Source organism: Thalia democratica, chromosome 2, assembly GCF_965202585.1.
Source record: "Thalia democratica chromosome 2, ktThaDemo2.hap1.1, whole genome shotgun sequence".
Lineage (NCBI taxonomy): Eukaryota > Metazoa > Chordata > Thaliacea > Salpida > Salpidae > Thalia > Thalia democratica.
Window position 1 is genome coordinate 19,439,087 of NC_139166.1, and position 25,672 is coordinate 19,464,758.

Genomic DNA, 25,672 nt, shown 5'->3' on the forward strand with positions numbered 1-25,672 from the left:
AAATAAAAATTTTTTTTTTGCATGGATCATAACTGTTTACATAGCAATGTATTTTGACAAGGTTTTTAGGTGATTTAGTAAAAACTTATTTGTTATAAAACACTTTTTTTTAGAAAAAATGACTTTGGTATTTATATGAAAGCTTTAACTACATCTCAGTTTTTATATAATTCAATAATAACATTAAACTTTTGAGATATTTAATTGTTTGTAAATAGTTCCCGATACAAATTTATGGACAGCAAATTTATTTCAAATTTCTCGAAAATTTAAAAAATCACTAAAAATCTATCTTCTCCTTCATTTTTTAAGCAATCTTTTTCAAATTTTCAGGAAATATTCCTTACAGTATAAGAAAAAAAGTTATTTTTAGAATTTTAATAATTAAAAAAAATTAAATTTTTGGCAAAAAAAAAACCTTAAAAAAAAGAAGTTATTTTTACTTAAAAATTTTTAAAATCCAAAGTAAGATTTTTTTGCTATTGTATAAAGATAAGACTGTGAAAGTTTAAAGAAGATTGCTTGAGAAATGTAGGAGGAAATAAATTTTGAATAAAATGATCTTTTTTCTCTGTTTTAATTCCCCCTTATAAGGTACATATTATTCGGCCCGACTTTGACCGGTCATATCTCAAAAAACTAATTTGTTTTTTTTAATGGTAAACAGCAACTTGAAGCTTGGTAAATACTGTATAAAATGAGATCAACTTCTAAAAAACATGGCTCACCCGTCTATGGCCTTAACAATACTTAGTATTTGTGCTTTATAATATTGTTTGTTTGATTATGTAAAATTAAGTTTTAAAACGGAACTTAAGTTAAGTTGTTTTAAAGTTTAGAAAGTATATATTGATATATAAAAATATAAGTTTACCTAGTTTTTTAACTTTATTAAACATTTAATAAATGTTTAGCCTTTTTTAAGTACTCTTAGATTATTAACTTTATATAATAAAAAAAGTAAAAATTTAAATTAAAAATTCCACAGTCTGTATGTTCTTACGTAGACAATAAAGCACAAAATCTAGTTTTTAGAACCTAGCTCATAAAATATATTTATATTGTTTACGACAGTTTTTTAAGAAGAGATAAGTATAAGTTTTGATTACTTAAATCTTTTAAATGTTTTCTTAAATACAGGTTTGCCAAAAAACCTTAAGTCTTGGAAAAACCTGGAATTCGACAATTTAGACAACTTGGAAAAATCTGGATTTTTAAGCAACTTTTACATTTTAAATAGCAAAATTTTGATCTGACACAAAAAATCTATCATATAGCTAAAATTGTTTTGTCATCATCAAAATTTTTTTTTATTAAAAAACACATTTAAAAAAGTTATACAATATTTCAATGTTGTTATACTATTTAACACAGTTTTTACCTTAAACTTAATCTTAAACTAAAAATATACCCTAAAACGTGTGATTTTAAAAACTTGGAGAAAATTTTCCAAAAACATTTTGCAACCTTGTAAACATATATGTAAAACACGTTAAAAACGTTTTTTAATTTAAAAACTGCAGTTTTTAAAAATTAAGTTTTTATCATTATGACCTCTACGAACGCAAAAATTTTTATGGTTCGTGTAAAGCAGCCTTCTTAAGTCATTAAACATATAAGAACTAGAAAAAGTTACATGAATTTAGTCTTTGAATAGTAAACAGTATTTAAAAAAGAACTGTTACGCGTTAGCTTTAATACCTTAACTAAATTTACCATGAAAATTGAGAAAAAATAACTTGCATGCGGAAAATGTCGGTAGTATTAAAAAAATATTATTTAAGTTATTCTTATCCAAAAATAAATATTTTAGAGGAATAGATACGGACGAAAATAAAAGCATACCAGAGAAAACAAAGGGTAAGAAGAACATGAATGAAAAAAATCCCGAAAAGTTAGTATAATTACATTGATATTCTTACGTCAAGTAGAATATATATGTTTTCTTCATAAGTTTTAAAACATGGATATAAATGCAATATTTGTTTTCATATTACATTGTCTTGATGCAAGATTAAAATTTTATTTACAAAGTATATCTGATTTATTTCACTGGTGATAAATTTTATTGAACGTTTCCATGTAGTATTAAATTAAATTACAATTATCTAATTAAAATCATGCAATCATCACAGAAGTTCTAAAACAAAGAACTTAAAAAGTTATGCAAATAAGTCGAACAAAGTAAAAGCAACAAAAGAAATTGATCAAAATCATTCAGTGTATGTAGATTTTTTTAATAAATTTCATAACACTTTATAATTTATTTATGGGCTATATGAAAGTTTACATAACTTAAATAAATGTTTTAGAACTTTTATAAAGTCATGTAACTTTCTTTTGATTAAAATACAAAGATTTTTAAGAGTTATAATTTTATTAATCAAAATTTAACATCTACAATCAAAGTTACTTTGTATTTGGTAGTTAACCTGTCATAATGTAATTATCTTTAAAGTTTAAACAGTTCAAAGTAAGGAATATAAAAAATCTAAAATAAAACTTTCAAAGTTGTTAATTTAAGACAATACGAACATTTAAAACATTTAAAATTATATTTATTTTGAAAAAAGCTTTTGGGTCTGTGATTTAAAGTATATTTAGTTTTGTATAACGTTTAGATACTTTTTAAATAAACAAGTTTTAACATTCAATAACTCTTTTTTGACATTTACAACTGTTTTTTAAGATGATTTTATTTGAATCATTTTTTCTTATTTTTTAAATTCAACTTGTTAAAAACAAAACTAATACAAAAATTTATCTCATACAATTTTGCTTGATATTTTCAAAATTTTAAGTTTGCACAGTACTGTCTGTAATATTTTTAAATTGATTGAAACAACACAAAATTCATTGTGTCGAACTTGCGATTAAACTCATTTTAATTTCGACAGTACGAGTTCTGAGGCGTCTTCTGTACCCACTTCATCTTCCGGTGTGGCTCCTAAAAAGAAGACACATAAAACCAAGTCTCCTAAGAAACCTGCCAGAAACGCGTCGTCGCCAAAGTAAGTTGCATAACAATTTTTAAGGTGTACTGTTGTAGAAAAATAATTAATAAACTTTGGTTATAGTTATTATTATTGAAATTGTTTATTTTTATTTTGTAGCCCTACATATTTTTGAAAGCTGTTTTATTTTTTTTAGCTTCAGCGCGAGTTCTGACAAATCCTCTTCAGTTCTTACTACGGTCTCCACCCCTAAGAAAAATAAGAAGAAGTTATTGAAAACAACACCTAAAAGTTTATTGTCACCAAAGTTAGTTTGGATTGCATTTTTAATCAGTTTAATTGCTTACTGTAAAAATGTCTAGATATGTCAAAGTTTGAGTTTTATTAAATGACTAAAAGTTTTAAGTCTGAAAATGAACAATATTAAATTTATTTTAAATTGGCTAACAACAGCAGTGTATATTATTATGTAATTATTATGTAGGTTTATATTATGTAAGAATTTTTTGTTTATTCTATGAATCTAATATTATTTAGAAATCTTTATTCACAAATCATGAAAAGCATTTGTGTGTTTGCTAGAAAGATTCAGTTTAAACACAAAATGTGTAGGATAAATTTTGACTAGTTGTATCATAAAGATTAGAGTTTTAGGTTCTGAAATTTAAGGTAAATAGGTAGTTATAATGGTTTATATGCATTACATAAGTTTTTTTTAAGGTGTCATTTTTTAAATTTTTTTTAGTTTTTATTTATATATGTTTATAATATTATAAAATAAATAATTAAAGTAGTTTTAGCATTGGCTTTTAAACTAGTAATAAGTTTTTCCATAAAAATATTTTGAGAGCTTTGCTCTTAACTTCAATGAAATTCGTAACAGTAATTTAAATATTGTATATATTTATTATAAATTTAATTTTTTTGATCTAGCGTACAAATCATATATAACAATAGTTTTTAACAGTTTTATTTTGTTTATGTGGTTTTCTAAAAGCAAGGTTTTCACTATTTCTATTTATTTTTTTAGATTTTCACAACCAATAGGAACTTTTTTTTATTATATATAGCAAGTAGTACCTTTAAACCAGCTGATAACTGTTGAAACGTAGCTATTTCTATTCAAAGATAAAATAAAAGTCACATCAAACAATTTATTTCGTACAACTTTAAGGTAAAATAGGTTATTTAAGACAATATTCGGAAATTCGGCTCTGTTGTTTCAAAATATAACAAGCTTAAATGGTTCTATTATATTTTTACAAACTATAACTGATTATTTAGCTCTAGTGTCCTACAGTTTGCAGCTTTGCTGCTTACTTTGATTGTTTAATAAAAAATATTAATTTAACTGTTGTCGAAATTTTGCTAGATTTTTACAGAAGCATTTTAAATACATTTAAAATCTAATTTAATGAATAATTTCGGGTAGTCAGAAAATGTAGCTTGTGTTTTGTTTTGAATTTATTTAGTTCAAAAATAGTTGTAAAGTTTTAATTTTAAACTAATTACAACAGGAAATCCGTTAAAAAAACACCAGAAAGTGAAAACAGAAAAAATAAAAAGTTAGTTTTGGTTATTTTTAACTTTAAGAAACAGCATGTAAAAGTCTAATAAATTTTTCATTTGTATTTAAATTTATTTATAACTCAAAACTTATTTTGATGTTTTAATATAAATAATATATGTAATTAAACCTGTGAAAAATGTTAGTTTGTATCTTAACTCAATGTTGACCGTAAATTATGAACAATAAAAATATTTTTTTGATATTTGATAATTACTTTTATTTTTTTACAAACAGAAAAAAGGGAGACAAATTGAAAAAGGAAGATTTTTCGAACGGGTTACTTTTTTTATTAATATTTTTAGTTTATGTTTGTCCTATTAACTTATCTAACATATATTGTTTGTTTATTTACTGAGTTTTGATTAAAAGTATATCTCAATTGTTAAAAGTATATTAAATTTTAATTAGTCAGTATCTACAAGTAATCGTTACTTGTATGTTTTTTTGAAAGTTTTATAAAAATAAGTAACCCGTTTTCTTTGTTTTTGAGGTTATATGGAGGTCTGCAAGTTAAAATTCTTTATCTAAAACATATGTCATGAATATGATTCTAAGATTATCAATTTAAACTGATATACATGACTTATATTTGGAAATAAATAATACTTAATTGTCAGACCTTCATAAAAAGAGAAAAAAATACAACTGGGCTACTGTTTTGTATGACGCTTTCACAATTAAATGTACAGGCAACTATTATCAATGAAACACTGCTGTTAATTATGTATTATATAAGGCAATAAACTTGTAAGGAACATAATTTTAATATTGTGTAATTTTTTTTATAAATGTTTTGAGTTCTGATTCTAAAACTTTTATTCTAAGTCTGTTATACAGTTTAAAAAAGTTTTATAAGATCTTACATATACAAAATGTAAAAAATATTACATTTAATTGTCTCTTAGTTTTGTGTTTGTTATCGCATCCATTTTAGATTCCTTCATAGTCTTATTATAAACAAAAATTATATTCATGCCTATTGTTGTAATATAAATATTATAATTTTCAATTTTTATAAGGTCTCCAAACAAAAAGAGGAAGAAAGAATCTAAGGGGTTACTAATTATATTTTATTTTATCCCTTTTTTTTACTCTAATATACTTAATTTAATACTTATTTTTTATAATTTTTATTAACTGTTGATTGATATGTAACTACAGATTTATTCTTTAAAGTATGAGTTTTAGATATTGATAAAAATAAGCAGGAGAGGTCTGTAATTAATTTGAAATATTTTTTTAATTCCCATCAAAATTCAGAGCTTGTGACTGTTTTACAAATTTCAGAGCTATAAGTTTGTTAACACGTCTAAAAAAATTCCCATTGTTCTTTTTTAAATAAAAAAAAACTTTATAAACTTAGTTTAAACAAACTTTTTAATAAAAAAATAATATGTCAGATTACCTACTCCCCCTCTTTGGAAGTCTCCAGTAGTCAACGTTAAAGTTCCAAAAGAAAACAAGAAAAATGGGTTTTTAATTTTACTGTGTATTTACATTGTTATATTGTTCGTTTTTATAAGGTTTGAAAATAATTGTCTATAAAGGAAGTTTCAAAAACTTTATGTTTGGGTTGCTACACACTCAGGATAATTCAGGACAGTTAGAAATTTAACAAAATTTCATGGTGACTAAGGCTGGTTTGAAAAATTTATAAAAACATCCAGATGGCTAAGGCTAGTAAAAAAAACTCAAGATAGTTTTGATAATTTTTACAACCTCAGTCCAGTTTTTTTAGATCTTGAGTGAGATTCAGTTGTTGTTCTAGTTTCAATATTTTTATTTTTTATAACCCATCTTGTTAAATGACTTGGTTTTCATTTAAATTGAAAAGTATTCTTTAAGATTTTATTTTATATAAAAAGATTTTATAGAACTGAGGATTACTCAGAACAGTTTTAGGTCAATCAGGATAGTTTTTTTGTACTTAAACAGTGGCAACCCTATTATGTAGCTTAGCTATAAACAATATACGCTTTTCATATCAACATAAATTAACGGAAAGAAATAAGTTAAAATACAGTGATGCACAGGATGCGGCTTTTTTTACTTATATTTTGTTTCAAACGGATTCAAAATAAGATCCTACCAAATATAATTTGTTTAAAAAAAAAATCATTTTCCGACGAAACAAATCACTTAAATTACAATATTAAACTTACCTAAAATGACACAAATAAGTTGTCAAGATTATGCAGTTGAAAAGGAACTTTGTTGAAAGAAAAATACTTTATAAACTCAGTTAAAACCAATTTTTCAATAAAAAAAAAACATGTCATTGTCAGATTACCTACTTCCCCTCTTTGGAAGTCTCCAGCAGTCAACGTCAAAGTTCCAAAAGAAAACAAGAAAAATGGGTTTTTTGTTTTAATTTACTGTATATTTGGTGCTTATCATAATTAATATTTTTTAATTTTTTAAAAATATGCGAAAATAATGTTTAATAAACTTTATGTAGCTTAGTTTTACAAAAGTTAATCTTTAAATGTAACTAAAACAAGAAGAATTAATAAGTAGTTTTCAAGGTAGTTCTTTTTCGACAAATTTGGTCCTCGCAGCTCTGAAATTTGTAATACAGGTCTCAAACTGTTTAGTCTAAATTTATTTGTCTCGCCTGTCGAAACCTTAACATTTAAAAGTAAGTTGTGAAAATTTTTAGTGTTTTATTTTAAAGTTTTTTCAAATTATCAGATCCAAAGCCAATCCGGTCGGTCAACCCCCGAAGTTCCGCTCGAAAGTGAACAAGAGTGCCGGAAAAAAAGTTGGTGGATTCAGTTTTTCAGTTGAATGCTTAACAGTATTGTAGTGCTTGAAATGTTAGACGTGAAGTAGAAAACACGAGTTTGTCATGATACTATTTAAAATGTGGTTTTCAATGATTTTTACTGAAAAAACTAATAACTACTTGTCAAAAGAAGGTGGTTTCATTAGCCTAAAAAAATAAGAACTTTTACTAAGTTATGATTGAAAAAAATAGTCGTTGTAACATAAAGATTAGTTAGGCAAAAGAGTTAATAGCAATTAAATTTTCAAAGATATTTTGTTACGTAGGTGATCTAGTCTTGCATGTTAGTAGTTTAGTAGCAAACAGATAATTTAAATGAAGTAAAACCCTTAATTCACTCTATGAGTGCAATAAAAATGCACTTTAAAATTGACTCTCCTCAATCCAGCACTGCAAATTTGTTGGTGATTACTTGTGGTGTAAACAATTAAAAAAAAAAATTGCTCTTTGATTAAACTTTTAAACTAGCTGTAGCAAAATTTAATTTAATGTTAGCGTAGTAATTTTTAATTATGATGACAACACTGTTGAAATTTATTTTAAGAAATGCATCGTTTATTAAATATTATTACAAAATTGTGTTTTAGTTTTTTTTTTGTAGAACGTGTTTCCTTGATTTCAACGGAGACATTAAATTTAAGCGAAAATTTTGCAACCACTTTTTTTTTCACACCACAAGCTTAAATAAAAAGCTGACTACCTTGACGTTGGTAGGAGAGCTGAACCCGACAAACTTCTAAACACAAATACCTTTGGTTAACAATTTCGTTTGTTAGATACCCATTTGACAGGTCACAGTGACAAACGTGTTTACATCTGTGGTATTTTGTTGCCTACATATAAACATCCGGGTCACAGTGACCTCTTTATGTAGCGTTTAGGTCACTGTGACCTGCATAAATTGTTACAAAGGTTTTTGTAGCTGACCGGGATTGTTATGCAGGCAATCTGTAATCCGTTTAATCGGACGGTTGAAGTTTGCAGGTACTAAGTGTCAGCTGAAAATACTGTTTAAATTAACTTCAGTTTATATAAAAATTTCAACTGATAAGTTAAGTGTATATAGTTTTACAAGTCTGCTTGAGATCAAACATAAAGTTCTAAAGTTTGAATTTAGGTTTTTTCAAATCAGCTATAAATCTTGACTGCTACATGACATTGAATGAAGAGTTGAGCTTGCATTTTTATTTTACTATCTAACTTACTACATTAATCACAGCTTACTTAAGTGGGAGTAAAGTTCTAAAAGTTAAAAATGAAACGTTGTTATCCAACGTCACAGGTTTCTTCGCCCAAAAAGAAACTGAAGAAATCTGCTTCTCCGGCCAACGGCAACACCACGGCCAGCTCCGATTCCCTGAACATTACAGAGTGAGTTTTTGTTCTGACAGATTGAATTAAAACTAACAATTATAAGTTATGCATAACAATCTCGTATCAATTTATCAGCTTGACTCAAGACCCCCTGCACAATTCGACGTTGAAAGAGACTTCTGATGTGAACTCGGTGTTGGGTTTGAACTCTGCAGGAATTATGAAGTTGGTGTTTTAATTTGCACAGCGTGTAGTTATTGAAAAAATACTTAAGTTTGATTTATTTACAGTGTTTAAAGTTTTAAAACTCTGTTTTAGTTTTTAGTTAATAATAATCACAAGCTTTATCAAAGTTAATTGTAAACCCCCATCAGATTAATTTATGTTTAAACCAGCTCCAATCTGACCAATTCTCATAGAGCTGAACGAATAAAAAAAAAAGTAATTTAATGTAAATAAGTGACTACTAAAAAAGCTGTCAAATATTTTTACATACCGCAGTATTTTTACATACGGTAAATATGTATACATTTTAATATGAAGCTATACTGTTTCAGGTATCTTTTGAGAATGTCTGACGAAGACAATGAGGCGATGAAAAAGCTGGAGGAACTCAAGCTTAAGAAAAGCGATTTGCAGCGACAACTTAACTCCGTTGACGACGATATTATGAATTGTAACGACACGTTGAACAGAAACCACAAGAACAGAGACATTTTCTTAAAGTTCGTTCGTAAATGAAATTTTATAGATTAATTCAATTGACTGAGTCATAAATAAAGTTCACTAACGTCTAATGTCGTATCTGTGATGTTTGGTTTCTAGCACATATGATTCATCTAAATTTTTTGATTTTTATCTAAAGCAAGGAATTAAAAGAAATATATTTTTATTAAATTTATATAAGATACAATGTTTATAATTAAATGGTGAACTCTAAGTATATATTTTAATTTATCTGTAACTTATATAACCTAAACTTGTATCAACTATTAATAGTTTCTTTTTTGTACATTTAGAAATTATAACAGAAAGCTAGAAGAAACGACGGAGGCGGAGAGCCAATCAGAATCAAGCAGCCATAATGACGTGACAAACGAGTTCAAGAAACCCTTCACCCCGCCATCCACCAATCAGGAGAGTTCTTCCGAGGGTTGCGGCCCTCCGTCGCAGACCACGGTGGAAGCTGACGCAATCGTCAGGAAGTATCTGAGGCAGCAGAAACCAATTAAGATGAATAAGGTTTGAAAATGATTTAGTTAAAAATATATATTGAAAAAAAGTGAAGTGTTTGTTAGAATATTGATAAGCTGTTTCAGTCATCTTGAATATAGGCAATAAACTACTAATAAGTAAAATTAACTGTTTTATTTGAAAAGTACATGAGATAGCAGATACCAACTAAGATGAAGAAGATTTGAATTTAATTTAGCTGAAAATAAAATATTTTAATTAGAGTGAGGCGTCCGTTAAAGCAGTATTCGGCACGCTATTTTGATTCCGTGTACCCTAAATCACAAAACTAAAATTCTGTGCACCCCAATTTGCATTGTTTAGCGCCGCTAGTGTTTTAAAATATGTAAATACTTTATATCGTTTTTTTACTAATAATTAGGTAACACCCAGTTAATTTTTACACTCTAACTTTAAATTTATTATTTTACCCTATCCATTTCAATAAACTTTTAATATCGATGATCTAATTTTTACAACAACCAGAGTTTTAGTATTTAAAATTTAACAAGTAAGCTTGACACTATTACATGTTAACCACTTTTTGAGTGAGAAATTAAGCCTGAGTGACTAAAGACTAGACTTAGTACACAAGCTAGCCTTAAAGAGTGGTATATAAGCAAAAAATATTTTAAATTACAATGAAAATTAGACATTTATAGATCTTGAATTATGTAATATTAAGAATTAATTACAAACTTTTAAATTTTGAATAAAGCAACAGTTGAAGATTTTTAAAAGATATCAAAAAAACCAAAGATTTTCAAGAAATTTATAACTAGTCTCAGTCATGTTGAGTTTTGGTAAATATTTTAAAACTAGCTTCAATTGGTTTAGGTTTTTATAATTTCAAACTAGACTTAAACATTCTTGTAGAGCTAAGTATGTGTCAGCCCTGATTTTATTGACCTTTCCTATACTTTAATTTTATTATAAGTAAAACATAATTGAATTTTTTTGGTCTAACAGTTTTTTTCAAACAATAGTTGTTTAAGCTGATTAATATAGTGATTTTTAATGTATTAAAACGCTTTTAAACAATAAGAGTTAATAAAATTAAACATGAAAGAATACAAACCGTTTTATTTTGTTTTAAGAATCTATGAGATTTGCTCAATTCGGTTTTTCTTTGCGCGGCTAAGGGTGGAAGAAATTTTACATAAGGTAACAGAATAGAACTAGGAGAGTACAAAAATGGTCATTTTATTAACAACAAAATGGTCAATTAGATATCAAGGTTGAATATGTCTTAAATGTAGAAATATTAAAAAAAAAAATTGAATTCTGCGCGAAAAAAAAAATTCATGTACCCAAAAATAAATTTCATGCACCCCAAAATTCTCGTGCACCCTAAAAGAAATTTCATGTACACTAGTGTGCACCTGTGTACATCGTGCCGACCACTGCGTTAAAGTATTAATCAGCAGTTATTATCATTTTACGTCCAGACAATAAACTAGATTTATAAAATTAAATTTTATAAGTTTCTCAATAAAAATATAGTTAAATTTTGTTGGAATTAACAATTAGAAAAAGCTAAGTAGAGGTCTGCTAAAATATCGACAAACTGTTCCAATCGTTTTGAATCCAGGTAAAGTTAAACTAGTTTTTTACTTTAACTTTAAAGACAAAAATAAATTTTTTCATTTCATATTAAAAATTAATTTCAATGGTATTTGTTATTCAGTTGAATTTAGTAGCAACAACCTAATATTTGGTAATATTTATTGATTATTTATATTTTACAGACAAAATCGCTGACAACAACTGAGTCTGAAGGAACAGAAGAAATGGAAACTGAAGAAAGTGTTGCCAGTGTAAAGTGAGTTCTTAAATAATCAATTATTATACATTTGCTGAGCACAAACTGCAATTTAAATATAACTTATGTGTACAGGTGTAAGTTTTTCTATGTTATTAGTTCTTGTACATTTTTGAAAGTGAATAAACTTCATGTACAATAACTTACAGTATTCTTATAAATTATATATTTGTTAATAAATTATCAAATTTTAATAGTTATAAACTACATGCTTACAGAGCAACGGATGCATCGGTTAGCAGTGATAACTCTTGGCATTCAACAGCCACTTCGTTGAAAACCACCACTGAAAATTCGACTGACAGCACCAGAATCACTGAAAGTTGCTTTACTTCAAATATTTTGTCGCAAACAAGTTAGGTTATATTTAAGTGTTAGCAGTTATAATGACTGCGGTGAGATCGTTTAGATGTATAATCCAAGCGTGATAACTGATTAGTTAAACAAAAAGCTTATGACCTATTATGTAGGAAAAAAATGAGATTTTTACACACTTGAGTTTTTTTTTCATAAAATATAAACAAGATGGAAAATCTAGTTAATTTTAGTTCTTAGTAGAATGTTTTAAAATCATTTTCCACCTCCTAACATCCTAAACACAGAAAGTTTCATTCGACCCGCCGACCCCACCATACCGCCCTCACCGCGCAGAATTCCCACATCACTGTCATCAAGAAGCAGTTCGCTCACCTCGCCGTCGATCAGCCTGACTTCCTCCATTGTTTCGATCAGGCGGTCCGCCGAACTCAAGCACATTCAGATTGTGAATTTGTCCGAAGAAGGTACTTGAATTTAGTTTTGTCATAAACATATATTAATAAATTGTATTTCATTTTGAAGTTGTTGAAAGCAACATTTTCTTAAACCAAAGTATAATTGTAAAAGTGTATAATATGATAAATTGAAGTTTTTATGTTTTTTACTATTTTTGTTTTGCAAATATTGAAAACAGTTAGCAAGTGTTTGAAATGAAAATGTTTGTAATTTTTTTCCAAAAATGTAGCAAATGAAAATGTTTGAAAAAAAATCAGGAGTTTTTTTGGAATTAGTTTGAAATAGTTTTTCAAAACAAGCTTTCTCTAATAAATTGCCATTGGGAAAGCTTTTTTGTGTTCAGTTACTTTGGTGATCAATTTTTGACTGTCATCAACATCTAAAGTTCTCAACATTTTTTTCAACTTATACTAATCACAGATAAAAACAAAGTGAAGGAACGCGAGTGCGCGATGACTGTCAACAACGATGAAATAATTCATTTGGATCTGGTAAAAGGAAAGTACCTCGTTGCTTGCTCGCCCAACCTCCTATTGAAAGTCATGAACGTTAACACTAGTTAGTTTTATTTCTCAGTTGCAAAAATATATTAAAATTAACGCAATCTTTCATTTGTAATGTTTTTATCAGGGCTGCCACTTTACCTGGAAAAACCTTGAATTTTAAAATTTAGGCAAAAAAAACTGGAATTTGGAAAATTTTGAAAAAAAAACCTGGAATTTTGAACAAAAATCACTAAAAAAACCTGGAAAAAACCTGGAATTTCAACAATGTTTACATATTCAGGTGTAAAATTTCCATTTGACTCAAATAATCTATCATGTAAATAAAAAAATATTTATCATCATCAAAAATTTTTTTTTTAAACACATTGAAAGTAGCTTCACAGTATCTTTTCAATGTTTTTATACTATTTAACACATTTTCTTACCTTAAACCTAACTTGAAACTAAAAATAGACTTAAATATGTGTACTTTTCAAAACCTGGAAGAAATTTAGAAAACCTAGAAAAAATTTGAAAAAATGAGTGGCAACCCTGTTTTATGTATGATAGTTTAGATATAAACAAAGTGTTAAAGCGACTAAAACACAACGATATTACTTTAGATACCTTAGTAGTTGTAGATTATAATATGTTTTGTAAAATCTCAAAAAAAAAATATTTGAAACTTTTAGTGAGACGATTTTTTACATGCAAAGTTGTGAACGTATTTTGTAACAAAATGAAAAATTTTTCTCACCAGAGAAAGAAGTGGGTGCCTACCCCACACTAGATGGCGTGGTCGAGCGCGTTGAAACGGCCACGCTGGCCACCGGGGGCAGCCGAGAGTGGACGGTTTACATGTGCGCGGTGGTGCGGTTGAAAAAAACGAAAAAGTGGAGGCTGATGCTGCTGAAGGCGACAGTTAAGACGTATAAGGTTTGATTTCATAGTAATGTATTATTTTATTTGTAGTTTTGCATTCATTTAAGTGCACTTTTGGTATTTATTATTAAATTTAAGTGTGTTGCAGTGGCGTAGCGTGGTATTTTGGTCAGGGGTGCGCAAATTTTTTTTCTCAAAATATCCCCTAAATTAAAACTTTTGAGCTGCAAATTTTTCGGGGTCAGTTTTCTCGTAAATTTAAAAAATTATTAAAAAACTATCTCCTACTTCATTTTTCAAGCAATCTAATTCAAATTTTAGAAAATGTTCTTAAAATTACAAAAAAAAAACGTTACTTATGAATTAAGATAATTATAATAAATAACAAAAAAAAAAAAAAAAAAAAAAGTCTTTCTTTTTCAAAAAAAATATTTTACTACAAATTTTTAAATTCACAAGTAATGTTTTTTGTTATTGTATAAATATTAAACTGTTGAAGTTTGAAGAAGATTACTTGAAAAATGTAGGAGGAGATAGATTTTAAACAAATTAGCCTTTTTACGCTATTTTAGTCTTCCCTTCCCATAGGGAACCTATTATGCGGCCCGACTTTAACTGGTCATATCTCAAAAAATAATTCGAATTTTTTAAAACAACAAAAGCATCTTAAAGCTTAAAAAAATCTTTAAAATAAGATCAACTTCTAAAAAACATGGCTAAGCCCCCACCCCCCTATGGCCTTAAACAAATAAATAGATAGACATAAATAATAAAATAATAAAAACTTATGGACTTAAATAAATAGTCAACTAGTATAACACTTAATACCTCAAAATATTTTTTTCATTGCAATTTCTAAATGATGTTCAATATCTATTTTATGTCAACAACAAAGAATTGTATTAAACTCAAAATAACTCATACTTTTAGTTTGTTGCAGCTTTTAATATACTATTTTTATCTTTTATATAAAAATGTTAAATCTTCAGTATTAAAATTGAAAGTTATAAATTTTTAAATTTTTGTAGAAGAAATTTAAAGAGCTAGTTTTTTTTTAACTTCTTTACCTATATTACAATATAAAACTGTAAAAATAAACCTACAAATGAAGAAAATCTGAAAATAAACAAAATTAAAAATAAAAATTTCATACCACTTGAACTGCAGTCTTGAGTAGTAGCTATATCTGGTGTTTGTCTGCTATTTTTCAATTCAAGCTTTTGAACTTCAGATAATTTTCCTATCTGACATATTTGTAGACTTGCAAAATTCCATACAATATTACTTTGCATATTTTTTAAGATAATAATCTAAAAATTAATGAAAACAAATATTTACTTTTTCTTTAGTATAATAAAACATATTTTACAAAAAAAAAAAAAACAATTAAATTTGAAGATATCAGGATTGCCTTGCTACTCTTTAAGTCAAAATAACTGTCTTGAATTATTTTTAAAATGTCATATGTCATCATAAGCATTTTAAATTCTATTAAAGATTTTTTTATTGTTCTTAAACTAATAGAAACTAGGCTTTATAACAAAGCATTTAAAACCACTAAATCTACCCTGAGTTTGAAAAAAACAAATCTATCATTAGTCAGCCTGAGCTTAAAAATACTTAAAACATTCTGAGTTATCCTGAATTTTACTGAGTCATACTAAAGTTTTCCAAAACTTCATAAAATCCTGAGTTATCCTGAGTGTGTGGAAAGATTTTACTAAATGTTTCTGATACAAAACAAAATGTTTAAAAGATAAATTTTATAAGGTCAACTTTTTCAATGCTTTTAAAAATTCACAAGAAATCTAACTTTTCACTTATCTTAAAATCAGTTTTTAAGATCTTTAGGGAATAGCATTTTTAAATACTACATACAGTTGGTAGAAAGAAAATTTTTTTAATGCCATTTAAAATTTGATTTAAAACTAAATAAATTTAAAATTAATGAATTATGTCCTTTAGACTAAAAATTGATTGTAAAAATTCTGTTTTACCAGTTGCTATAAATTTATTCATGATGTGACTAAAGAAATTTTAAAATAACTTGCTACAAAAATTGATTAATTTTTAAACTTCATGGCTGATAGAATAACAAAGTTTGATTTGTTTGTTATCTTTTAAAAAAAGAAACTACTTTTAATAAAAGTTTTAAGTTTAGATAATTTAAATAATACTTTTTGTATAGTGAGATTAAAACTGTAATCACAGTATGAACTATTTGTTTATTATTTGTTTTAATTTATTTTTTCTACTTTTTGTTATTTTTCTTTTAAATTATGTTGTTAATGTTTTTTATTCTTATCATCAATTTATCTTTATATTATAAGCAGTTGTTTATTGCTATTTTTACTACAATTTGTTTATTCTTGAATCATTATTACTATAAAACAGGCTTGTAAAAAAATCTGTCATAAGGTTATACTACTGCGGTGCACTAACTAGTTGCGTACTGTTTGAGTCTAAATTCTTATGAAGTTAATGAAGATATAAATTTTTTCCTTATGGAGTTTTTCATCAACATCGGTACGCATTTGCAATTACGCACCGAATCAATATACTGGGTAATTTCCCTAACTTGTCACTAACTGGTATTCGAAATTTCGTTTTACTTTTCGAATACTAGAAAAAAATAGTTGAAAAAAGCAAATTAAGCAGAAGAAATAAATAATAAAGGATAAAGATATTGCTTTTTTTTTTTACTTCTTTTTTTTTTTGGGTGGCACGCATGCGCCAGCGTCCCTCCCCACGCTACGCCCATGGTGTGTTGTATAGTTGGGTTTTTTCAACAATTTTTTTATAAATACTTTGACTATCCTAATTACGGATTTTTTCAATAATGTAAGTTATAAGTCAATGTTTTACTGTGATGTACTTATAATAAATAACTACAGGCAGGCAAAGAAACGCTCACGGTAGGTCGTAAGAACATACAAGACATGGACGAAATCACTTCTTTGCACTGCAACAATAGAAAGTGCTACATTGGCAAGAAAACCGGAGATCTTGTTGAGTTCTGCTTGAAAAAGGTTTGTCGAGGAAATTAACTCTACAAGACCAATTTCAGCCTGTTTGGTTATAATTTATATTTAGAAGTTGTTCAAACTAACATCGTTATTGTATTTTTTGATTTTTAGAAAACAAATAAAGAGATCTTAACTATTAGAAGAGAAATAAAATATTTATTCGTTCAAGACTCTATTTATTCAAAATAAGTTTCGGTCAAAGACCTCGTCAGTACTTAATTGAATAGTATATGTAACAGTTATTAAAAATAGTATTTAAACAGTTAAATAAACTAACATCGTTACAATGAATATGCACCTAAAAACTTTCACGTGAAAAAGTAAATAATAAATAGTTTGCCCTACTTAACAGACTTACACACAATTTTTTTTTTTTTTTAATATTTCTAGAAAGAAGTACTCAAGCGACTGGACCCGCTAAAGAACTGCGGGAAGACGGCGGTGACCAAAATAACCACCGGTCGCCATGACGACAAGCAAGTGATTTGCCACGTGACCGACAACGTCATAGTCGTGAGGGATCAACCCACTGGTGACGTCTTAAAGAAGCTGAAGTACGACGATGAAGTCATCGACTTTTTAGCTGTTAGTTTCTGAAAAAAAAAAAACTTTTTAAGCGTTATAACTTAGAATAAGTAAATTTAAAACAAATGCGCATCCTTTCTCTAGTCCAGGCTTAAAAAAGTTGATGCTTTTGAATTTTCAAACCTTCGAACAAATTTTCGCAGTAACTCCTTAAATACAAAATAGTCCAAATGTATATGATGTGTGATAATTGATGTTATATAAAATTAATTTGTGTGAAATAAACACCGTTTGTACCCATTATCTCAAATGTCTTAGATACAATTTACTGCTTCAACCTTGGTACAAATGTAAATGAAATGAAATTTTTGCAAAGGACAAAAATTAAAGTTAGTCAAAATTAAAAACTTGTTTTTTTTTTAAGTTTCCTTATATTTGTTCAGTGACATTAATTTTAAAAATGGTTTCTATTTTTTCTCCTTGTTTCAAATATTAGTTACCTTAAAAACATTATTTTGGTTTTTTAATGATATATTTAGTTGTAGAAAAATTGTTTTAATTATATATTGGATGTTTAGTATCTTATCTAAGGGTAAGTTAAATATAGTTGTAGTTAATGTAAAAACCTTGATCTTCAACAGGTTAATGATGGCGTTGTATACACATGTACAAATAACTTCACTATTCATATTCACAACCTGAGAACAAATGCAACACAAAAGTTTGTTTATTAATATATTTACAGTTTTTTTACTTTAATGTTTTATTTATCTATTTTTTATAGTTTCGTATAAAAATATATTTGAAACTTTACAATCTTGAAGTTTTGTTAGAGTAAAGACTATTTAATGTTTAATTATTTTATTTTTCACATTTTAAATCACTAAATCCATTATAACAGGATGGAAAATGTGCACGACTTGAGAATGCACAAAATTGAGTTCTTCGGTGATTATTTCATCACTATTGGTAGAGAAGGTTGTGTGAAAGTGTTTTCAGCTCTTGTAAGTTTTTTTTTTCTAACCTGTGTTAGTTAACCTTTATTAAATATTATAATTAATAGTTAAAAACAATTTTTTACTACTAAATTATTAGCAGGCAAAATAGGTTAAGCAAACCTAGAAAGGGAAGTTAAAAACTTAAAAAAGTGAAACTAATATTTTTTGTCTCAGAACATTTGTTAAAATATAAACTTTCTTTATTCTCTTTGCAGCTCTAAATTTAGTTTATCATAAGTAAATAACTTGAAATAAATGATACTTTCAGGACAACAAGCAAGTGGGTGACGCAGTTAAAACGTCATCAGGCTACAGATGTTCGCTGGTGCGCAACACGTCCATCGCCACAAAGTTCAAATGTCCACTGGTGTTCAGCGGTCTGTTGAGCGGTCGCGTCAGCGTGGTGCCAATCCCACAGCTTGCCAACACGGCTGTCATCACAGACGACAGTTTTATCAACCAAAATGACACCACGAGCGTCGCTTCGGCGAGTTGCAACGACGCTTCCACTAATGACACCTCAAATGGTAACAATGTCATTTCAACTGCCGATAATAATACGAGCGTCGCTTCAACTTCTGCTGGCAACAATACAAGAGACACTTCAACTGCTGACAATAGTACAAATGACACTTCAAATGACGTAGAAATATCTGGCGTGGTACGTTAATATTATAAGTTACAAAGTTTCTGCTATCTCTTTATTATTAACTTTTTTTACTGAGTGTAACGTGCATTCTTCATTTGAGTTTAAGTTTATTGGTATTTTTGTTTATAATTTTGTTGTTATGTTGTTATTTATAAAGGTTTTTCAATAAAACAAAAACAGTAAGTTTTTAAATTTTGTACTATGAGTCCTCGTTGCCTTTAACAACATATTTAGAAATAAGTGAAGTTTGTTTTCAAAGAAGAGACCTTATAAGTAAAGCTTTTTTAATCTAGCAGTACATTTTTTTTTCTGAACGTAACTCATGTTTAGACGCATGTCAATTTAAGTATAGAAAAACCATGGCATTTACAACTACTAAATTTATAAACTTAGATTATGACTGCTTTGTACTAAAGTTTATAGCTTTTAAACAACGTCTAAACCAATGTTTTAATTTCAATAAATCTTAAAAAATACGATTTTTTATCACAGTGTTAGTCAAAAACTTAAACTAAATCAGTTTAGCATGCATTAGATATAAAACTTGGTCAAAAATTTAAGAACATCCAAGAACAAAACTGCAGTTTTGTGTATAAAACAGGCTTGCCAAATACCTGGAAAAACCTGAAACTTCACAATTTAGGCTAAAAAAACTTAGAATTTTAAATAATTTTTACATGTTAAGTAGTAAAATTTTGATTTGACACGAAAAATCTATCTTACATATAGATAAAAATGTTGTCATCATTAAAACTTTTTTATTAAAAAACATACTTGAAATAGCTTTACAATATCTTTTTAATGTTGTTATACTACTTAACACAGTTTTTAACCTCTAACTTAACTTTAAACTAAAATGGACCTTAAAACGTGTACTTTCAACTCTTCAAAAACCAGTGGCAACCTTGATTAAATATTTAGTTTAGCTTCTAACAACCTATAGAGCTTAGCTAAGAACTTAAACTTTTTTTAGCATTAAGTTATGGTACATCAAAAAGTAAAGCAGTGGATAAAATTTGAATTTAAAATTTAAAACTGAAATACTTAAAAATATGAATTTAAATAAATATATTCAAAATATACTATTTTTAGATTAGTTACATTAAACTATCTTACTTTAAAACTACACGCCATATACCTCTTAAGTTTCTCAAAAATAAATAAAAAGGTAATCGTATAATATGTATTTACTCGTAGTTAATGAAAAACCTTAAATACTTAGTTGTAAAATATCCCTGTGTTTAAAACTACTTATAAACTGATAACTGAACTTTACTGCAGATTTGCAATTTGAAATTTTGCGTAAACTACCTACTTTTCTGTTTTAACAGCTGTATATGTTTTTTTTTTGTTTAATAGTTTAACTTTTTAACAAAATTTTCTAAAAATAAACTCCATCAAAATGGTTATTTAAAATCATTTAAATTTATTTTGTTAAAAAAGCAAAACGTTTAATACTTCAAAAATGGTTGTCGAATTCTATAATATGAGTTATATAAGCAGCTTTTAAAAAAGATTTTAATTTTGAACGATAATTTACCAAAAAAAAATAAGTATATTTACGTAGAACAGTTTACTAAAAAAAAAATCAAATGAAAATAAACCCTGAAGATATTTTTTAAACTATACAACTATACTTGTGTATTCAAAAATATATGTTTTTCATCTATCCAAGTTAACACACATTAAAATAGATCTATATATCGTACTAAATTCAAGTTGAACATTACATGGGTGCATGATTTTTAAATTTTTGTTAATTCTTAAAGACTGGAGCTGTATCTTAACATTTTCCAAATAAGTTATTTTTACAATCAACATCTTTGTTAGTATTTTAACCATACGGTACGTTTTTACTTATATTTTTTAAATAAATGGCCTTTTGAAAATTTTAAACATGAATTGACATGAACCCTAAAAATACATCATATTTATCAATTAGTAACTATTTTTAAACAGCTGGATTTCTTTTCTGTTTATTCTTTTTTTTTTTTGAGGAAGACGTTTTTTTCTAAGCTTAAACATATATCCAAAGTATTTTTAGACATTGTCTCATTTTAGTCACACGTGTACTAAGTTTTTGCTCAATAATAATAAAACTAAACCCTATGCTGTAAATACAAATCGTAAAATTGTTTTTGTACAATGATCCGTTTATTTTTATTAACAAACTGTTTAATAATTTAATCAAACTTTTATGATTCTTTTTTTTCTATGCAATTTGCTTTTATAAAAAAAAAATTAATTTGTTAAAGATACATTAACTTTTTGCTCTAAAAAGTGAGCCTTAAAACCTGTAACTTAAGAACTTGAAACAAAGTGGGAAAACCTGGTATTTTAATTAATTTTCAAATGTAATGAAATTTAGATTATATACCAAAAATCATACATATACAATAAATTTTTTGTATTATTTACAATTTTATTTACTATAAAACCATTTAAAGTAGCATACAGTATATATTTATTACTGTAATACTGTTTAAGAGAGTTTTTTACTTTAAATTTATTGTTTTTCAAATGGACAAAAGGCTTGCACTTCAAAAACTTTGAAAAAATTCATACAACCTAAACAAATTTAAAAAATATGACATTCCTGTTAAAGTTAAGTTTGTAAAATGAAAATGGAACCGTTTTTGTATGGAAAAAGTTTTACGAAACTATATCCTTTGTATAATAACATTTAAAAAGTCATTGGTTTTTTTTTTGTGTCTTTATAACAGAGTTTATTTTTTGACACAGATGAATTCGACCGCTGATTACAACTACAACCCAATAATCGATCTTGTTCACAATTTGCAATGCAAAGTTGGTTTTTTAGTTTATCATTTCTTTTAAATGTTTGTAGTCTAGTTGTAGAGTAATAAGTGTACTAATCAAAAACTCATTGAAGCTTTCAAAATAAATTTTTATCATGATAACTTGCTAAAATTAATAGATATCAAGTATTATATTAGTTTTTTACAGATGAAACATAAGTTTGTTAGTAGAGTACTTTTCATATAGTATAAATTTTTTATGAGTAAAAATTATGTAGTTGTTAAAAAAGTTAAGTAATAAAAACACAATTAATAAACAATACAGACTTATAGTGTATACTATATTGTTTTATAACTCTTACGTATAAAAAAACATTTAACTATTAGTTTTTCAATGCGTGTTTCATTAAGCTAATGCTTATAAATCTTAAAGAATTGAAAGTTTTACAGGTTTCTTATATGTATAATATGAAATTTTATTTTACCAAACTGTTAAACCCATAATGTTTTGTCCTAATCTATAAGTTATGTATTTTTTTGTTAATGTATCACAAAAGCTTTTTATTTTGAGTAGAAATACAGTGAAGCTATATAAAAAATAACTTATAAGTATGTTTATATAATCTTTGTGTACGTGAACAATTTGCAACCATCCTAATGTTTTCTATGTGGGCTTCGAATATTGGTGGTCCAACATCTAAAGTCTCAGTTGGGTCAGGTTGACTTTCTATGGGTAGATTGTCAACCTGACCTTTTTGTTCATATTTTTCCTGCAAGCGGGGTGACCTTCTAACAGGCAACTTCAGGACCCGCTGCAGGCAACTTATCATTAATATTATCTAAGTTGGACATAATAACTTTAAACTACTTATTAAGTACTAACTTGTAAATTGTCAGTAGACACGATCTATAAAATACTTAATGAGACTCTAGGCTATTTTATATAAATCAGGCAAGACATTTTTAAGTGATGAATCTTTTATACAATACACAACAAGAAATACTAGCATATACAAAATTATAAATTACTTTTATAAACACTTTTTCAATATAAATTGATAGCTGTTTTAATCTATTTCAAAAGACTTAAAACAATAACTAAAACTTAAATAAAACTTTTAATAAGCAATAAACTGTAAAAGATTTAATAAACTATAAAGCATGTAAATCTGACTCAAATATTTAAACAATTAAACACCAGTTGAAATATTGACTTAAAAACAAAAAAATATTTACAATTAACATTCACAAAATAAGTTCAAGAGAAGTTGTTGCTTCTAGCTGCACACAAAAACTAACTGACTAACTGCTTACATGATACTGTCTTGTCATGTCTTGATGTTTTGTTGCATCAGTATTTATTTTGAAACATTTCGTCATTGTACAAATATGGCCGTTTGTTGTCTGGCTTGTGCATTCAACCGTATCTAGCTCTAAATACTCTCTAAAACAATGACAATGCAAGGAATTTTGCATTGTCAATACATCTATACTTATAATAACAAGAAAGCGTAGTTTAAATCAAAAGCCATACACCTATTATCTATTTATACTTGAAGACGTAGGTATTTTCAGCGGATGAATTGAGTAAAAATCATTATTGAGATCCGTGTAACAATTTATATTTTGCTGGAATCTTTTTATTATGCTATAGTATACTTGAAAAAGCATTGATATGTTTTCACTATGGAGGTTGTTGAGCTCAATCGCTTAATAATAAAAATTTGTTTGTAAAATATTTAGCTACAACTGTAAATCAATAGGCAAATATCTTAATTCGTTTTCATAGATTATTTTGTTGTAAAACACTAACTTTTACTATCCTCTGCTATTATAGTATCGTTTGATAACACATTGTGTTGTTAAGGAACTGTTTTAAGCTCAAGATTACTTTAATGAGTATGCCTACTAGTACCTGACGTCTTTTCGGCCGATTGGGCACGCGTAGCGTGATTAGAAACTAGTTTTGTAAGGCTGGAGTTCAAAAGCGTCTTAGGTTTTTTTAAAGTATACGGATAACAAGCAGATATTGCTTGAATTACTTGAATCAATATTCTTGACTAAGTCAATAAATATTTTTTCTCACAATAATGAAAAACTTGGTGTATTTTCAATTTGGAGATTGTGGAGCTATACAAACAATAACTCAATTTAAAAAAATTATTAATAAGTAATAGAATATCGATTTATTTATAAACATTTCGCTACCGTTCTTACACTGATGTAAATATTTAAAACGCAGTTTAATTCAAAAGCCTTTTGACAGGAATTTTTAAATCAATGTAAAATCAATGTTATACTTTCGCACAGTGGGGTGATTGTGGAGCTTACGGGTTTTCGAACGGCGACGCGCTGAAGACGCACGTCAACTGCTTCCACATGGGCAAGGTGGTCACGCAGGGTGGTAAGGGCAAGCAGAAGTTCGATTTCGCCTGCCCGTGGGACAAATGCGGGCACAAGTTCTCCAGCCAGTTCGACACCATTGAGGTTTGATTTTGCAAGTTTATTGTCCGACGCTGGACCCAGGCACAAAAACCTGGGTCACTTAAGTTTAAAGACGCGTAATGAAAGGGACGGAAAAAAAAGTTCATATTGTTTAAAATAAAACACCAAAGTTTAAAATTTATAGATTAATTTTAAAAGCTCAGAAGTTGGCGGAAGTTAAGAATTGTCGTTTTTTTTTACTTAAAAAATAATCTATTCCTTCACGATTATTAAATGTTTGTTAGGTTTTAGTCCAGTAAGCATTTATTGAACTACTGAGGTAATACTTTTTATTTGTTACATTCACTTGTTGTTGCTAATTTTTTTAGTCGTCTTAACGTCAAATTACTCTTTTTTTTTCTTTAAACTTAAAAAGCTAAACAGAGTGTTTTCTTAATGTTGTTTTATTTTTTTTTAATAAGCTTATCTTTGTATTAAAAAACTTGGTTTGTAAATAAGAATATTCTTTTTGGTTACAAAGGTAAGTTAAAAACGTTTGTGTTATTTTATTGTAGATTTATACTTGACATTCTTAAGTTAAGTTGTAAGTTTAATTAACTCTAAATATTTTCATAATTTTTTACAGAAAGTGCACTTACATTTCGAAGAACATTATTCAAAATCATCCAGAGAAGCTGAATGTTATTAATTTATTTATTTAGTACGAAATTCCAAGCTACTAGAAAATTATGTTCTTATACGTGTTACGGTGCTTTTCATTGTTTATTTTTCTTTCTATCAGGTCACATACTGTTAAGTTTGATTTTTTTTTAATAACTTAAAGACTATAAGTTTTTATAAATTTACATAGTTTTTTTACTTAATGTGCCATATAAAAATTTCAACATATTATATTTGTATTGTTCCATACTTTATTACTAAATTAGATGTATTCTTTAAGTTTTGGTCCTTGTTAAAATTCATTTAGCAGTATTAAAAGTTTTTGGAAATCTTGCTTCAGTTTATATTTTAGTGACCAACTTATGTCGTTTAAATAAATTTTAAGTACAAAGTACGTATATGATTTTGTTTTAGTTATTAGTTAATTTCCGATGTATCATTAAAAACGCACTAATATAGAGGGATACACAGTTTAACATTAGTCTACATCAGGGTTTCCCAAAGTGGGCCAAGTGGCCCCCTTGGGGGCCATTTGAGGAAGTCAGAGGGCCATAAGCCGTAAAGGGGCCAAAGGGGGGGGGGGCATGACTAGAAAAGGGGCCATAAGGGAGCCTTTTCAATTTTTGGCCATCTTTGAAAATTACGTAAATTTTTGCAACAGCAATTTTAGTTTTTGGCCCTGGGTTTAGATTTAAAATCCACTTTTTGTAAGTTTATGCTAAAAATAGCTTTAGTGCTTAGGTCAGATAACTCAATGTAAAGTTCAATCTTTTGCCAATTTTATTTACAGT

The 25,672-nt window shown here is 27.2% G+C and overlaps 1 protein-coding gene across 6 annotated transcripts in view; it reads left to right on the forward strand.

Annotated features, from left to right (window-relative positions):
- The window catches only part of LOC145849733 (uncharacterized), a 40,303-nt gene extending 15,143 nt beyond the window's left edge, over positions 1 to 25,160 (forward strand). For 2 of the 6 annotated variants that reach the window (XM_082954771.1, XM_082954769.1), the window contains exons 15-38: positions 1,814 to 1,894; positions 2,898 to 3,011; positions 3,151 to 3,261; positions 4,472 to 4,519; positions 4,759 to 4,800; positions 5,544 to 5,579; positions 7,216 to 7,285; positions 8,586 to 8,680; positions 8,759 to 8,848; positions 9,181 to 9,348; positions 9,655 to 9,865; positions 11,605 to 11,678; positions 11,897 to 12,033; positions 12,281 to 12,460; positions 12,873 to 13,010; positions 13,698 to 13,873; positions 16,714 to 16,848; positions 17,236 to 17,430; positions 18,012 to 18,091; positions 18,272 to 18,374; positions 18,637 to 19,029; positions 21,760 to 21,825; positions 24,087 to 24,263; positions 24,847 to 25,160. In XM_082954771.1, the coding sequence (XP_082810897.1) occupies positions 1,814 to 1,894; positions 2,898 to 3,011; positions 3,151 to 3,261; positions 4,472 to 4,519; positions 4,759 to 4,800; positions 5,544 to 5,579; positions 7,216 to 7,285; positions 8,586 to 8,680; positions 8,759 to 8,848; positions 9,181 to 9,348; positions 9,655 to 9,865; positions 11,605 to 11,678; positions 11,897 to 12,033; positions 12,281 to 12,460; positions 12,873 to 13,010; positions 13,698 to 13,873; positions 16,714 to 16,848; positions 17,236 to 17,430; positions 18,012 to 18,091; positions 18,272 to 18,374; positions 18,637 to 19,029; positions 21,760 to 21,825; positions 24,087 to 24,263; positions 24,847 to 24,909 (2,983 nt within the window). In that variant the 3' untranslated portion in view covers positions 24,910 to 25,160. The remainder of the gene's footprint in view (positions 1 to 1,813; positions 1,895 to 2,897; positions 3,012 to 3,150; positions 3,262 to 4,471; positions 4,520 to 4,758; positions 4,801 to 5,543; positions 5,580 to 7,215; positions 7,286 to 8,585; positions 8,681 to 8,758; positions 8,849 to 9,180; positions 9,349 to 9,654; positions 9,866 to 11,604; positions 11,679 to 11,896; positions 12,034 to 12,280; positions 12,461 to 12,872; positions 13,011 to 13,697; positions 13,874 to 16,713; positions 16,849 to 17,235; positions 17,431 to 18,011; positions 18,092 to 18,271; positions 18,375 to 18,636; positions 19,030 to 21,759; positions 21,826 to 24,086; positions 24,264 to 24,846) is intronic. The other 4 variants (XM_082954772.1, XM_082954770.1, XM_082954773.1 and 1 more) reach the window with 4 other exon arrangements.
- The last annotated feature ends 512 nt before the right edge of the window (positions 25,161 to 25,672 follow it).